The 2,467-nt window shown below is 40.5% G+C and overlaps 1 protein-coding gene across 1 annotated transcript in view; it reads right to left on the reverse strand.

Moving 5' to 3' along the window:
* LOC109835182 (nitrate reductase [NADH]-like) overlaps positions 1 to 2,151 on the reverse strand; it is a 3,518-nt gene extending 1,367 nt beyond the window's left edge. Inside the window, 4 exon segments of the mRNA XM_020403169.1 lie at positions 1 to 90; positions 265 to 497; positions 1,829 to 1,969; positions 2,090 to 2,151. Coding sequence (XP_020258758.1) covers positions 1 to 90; positions 265 to 497; positions 1,829 to 1,850 — 345 coding nt within the window. The 5' untranslated portion in view covers positions 1,851 to 1,969; positions 2,090 to 2,151.

Raw genomic sequence — 2,467 nt, forward strand, 5'->3', positions numbered from 1 at the left:
CGTCGGGTGCTCAAAAACGAGCCCGATCTCGCCTTTGTGTGGGCGGCAAACGTTCACCTTGGCCCGAAACCAGCAGTTGTTCATCATGCCCTGAGTAATTGTTTTTAAGGAGTATTTATTAACACCAATATATGAGCATTAATATTTTCCTGTTTGTTGAGTGTCATAAATTGTTTTTAATTACTATCAGTTTGGTTCTACAAGACAGTTTTATTTTGCCCTTTTCCCGTTTTATTTTTTATTTTTTTGAAAATTAGATCTTACCATGACATTCCAGTTGAGCTTCTCAGGCTGGGTGTTGAGGGTTTCATCCCAAGCCCTAACAGCCACTTCTTTGGCGCCCAAGAGGTCCAAAACCTCAACCTCCAACGACCAAAAGCACCAGCACCAGTACTTGCCGTATTTATTTGGCCTCTCCGGGTGCTCCAACGTGCACACTTGCCATGACTCTCCACCATCAAGGGTCACCTCCACTCTAGTCACCTTCTTCCCTCCGCCTACAATAATTTTTTTTTCAAACAATAACACAATATTTCATTAGATCGAAGGTACTCTTTGAAATATTATCAGAAGAAAGATCAGCATGTACGTGCTCTTTGACAAACATATATATTTAGAATCTTAATATTTATGCAAGGCTAAGAACTGTGGCTCGCGTACGAGGAGTTCTAACGTACAAGATTTGTATGTATTTAGGATATCTATATTTATTTCCATCTCTATTTTTTGTTTCATGCGCATTTTGTTGTACCTAATTCAATTTGAATATTTATCGAATTGCATTAGTGGCAGGAAGAATATTAAAGATGAATCGACCCAGTACGTCTAATGCTTTTCCACCGCCTTCCGGATTTGGTGAAAGCGCTGCTCGCATCCTCTTTTGAAGGAGGTTGACATTTTTGTTCACGTTTCGTTTTCTCAGAAAGAGCGAGATGAGATTTATGAGTGAACTACAACCATTCGTAGGTCATTGCATCATTGTTGCGATGATAAGTCCCACATTAATTAATTTGGTTGTCTACACTATATATATTCTTGGCTATATATGTATGCCAAAAGACAGCTAAGATGGACCGGCGTAGCTTCCTCTTTAGTCTTTGCATAATAAGCATTAATAGTGTGAGACATCCTAGCCTTCACGACAAGTATAAATTTATAATCTTCAATTCTTATAATTAATAACTCTGATTTTTTATGTAGCAGGGGGCAAAAAAAAAAAAAAAAAATCGAAGGTCTGATGGAGTAAAATGGATCATTAATCCAACTTCTTTAGCAACTAAACTAACCTCACCTAGTTTGTTTAGGCTACGCGGTCGGACTTTGATTATTTGAAATATGTTCCTATTGTTGAAGCTGTTTGCATGCTTCTCAGCAGGCAGAACTAGCTAGTAGCAGTATATATATAATCAACAGCTTATTCTGAAAAAGAAAATAATTGTCATTTAATTTCCAAAAGGGAAAAAATATATATTTATTAAAAAAAAAAGAAGTACTGATGATCATTAATTTAATTATATTTACATGATAATTTAAAAGAAGCTGGTAGTGTGTTTATAGAAAAATGGAAGGTAGGATTAACGTGTGTGCATGTGGTCCACAATTCCGACTCAGTTAAAAAAAGATGGGAATATTAGTTAGATCCAAGTTATGTATAGAATAGTGAAAAGAAACATATTCGGATCCACAAAAAAAAAAAAAAAAGTGACGCTTTTATCCAAGGAAATATCAGTTAATAATGGAAAAAAGAAGGCACAATTTCATGTGACAACTAATATACAGCATATGAACACGTAAAAACAATCAATTGAGAAGCAAACTAATTAATTACCAGAGTACGCGTAGCCTTTCATCGTATATGGCGTCTGAGTCGTCGCAGAGTTGATCGGAAGTATCTCGTCGTGCCCTGGAGTCGTGATGACCGAGTTTATGTTCAGCTCGTTGATGATGTACTCCGGCTTGTACCACCAAGCTGCACAAGATAAAATCCAAATCCCTCCACTTATCGTATCGCATAGAATTAATATTAGGAGAGAGGTTAATTAATTAAGCTATGCGGAAAGATTTGAGAATTTTAATTTTTTTTTTTTACCTTGGGCGTTGGCGACTTCAGCGTCGACGTGGGCCGCGGCAGAACCCTGTTGTCCCTGGCGTGTACGTTTAATTATCGCGACTCCTGGGGAGCGACGATAATGCCTTCTCAGCCACTTCACGCATCTCGCCCGATGAACCCGGCAGATCATCCTCACGGGGAACGCGCGGTGTCCGGGAAGCAAGCGGCTCCGCATTCTGCATGTACGGCGATGCATTATGTCGGCCTCGCCGAGGTTGCCATCCTACCTCGCCTCCTCGAGCGCTGCGTCGCCGTACTTGGACCGCCCTCCCCCCGCAGGCTCACTCCGCGCCGCCTCGAAGCACCACGTTTCCAGGGCGGCCGGTCGCTTGCCGCGCCATGATTTTTTGCAGTGGG

Source organism: Asparagus officinalis, chromosome 3 (genome assembly GCF_001876935.1).
Source record: "Asparagus officinalis chromosome 3, Aspof.V1, whole genome shotgun sequence".
Classification (NCBI taxonomy): domain Eukaryota; kingdom Viridiplantae; phylum Streptophyta; class Magnoliopsida; order Asparagales; family Asparagaceae; genus Asparagus; species Asparagus officinalis.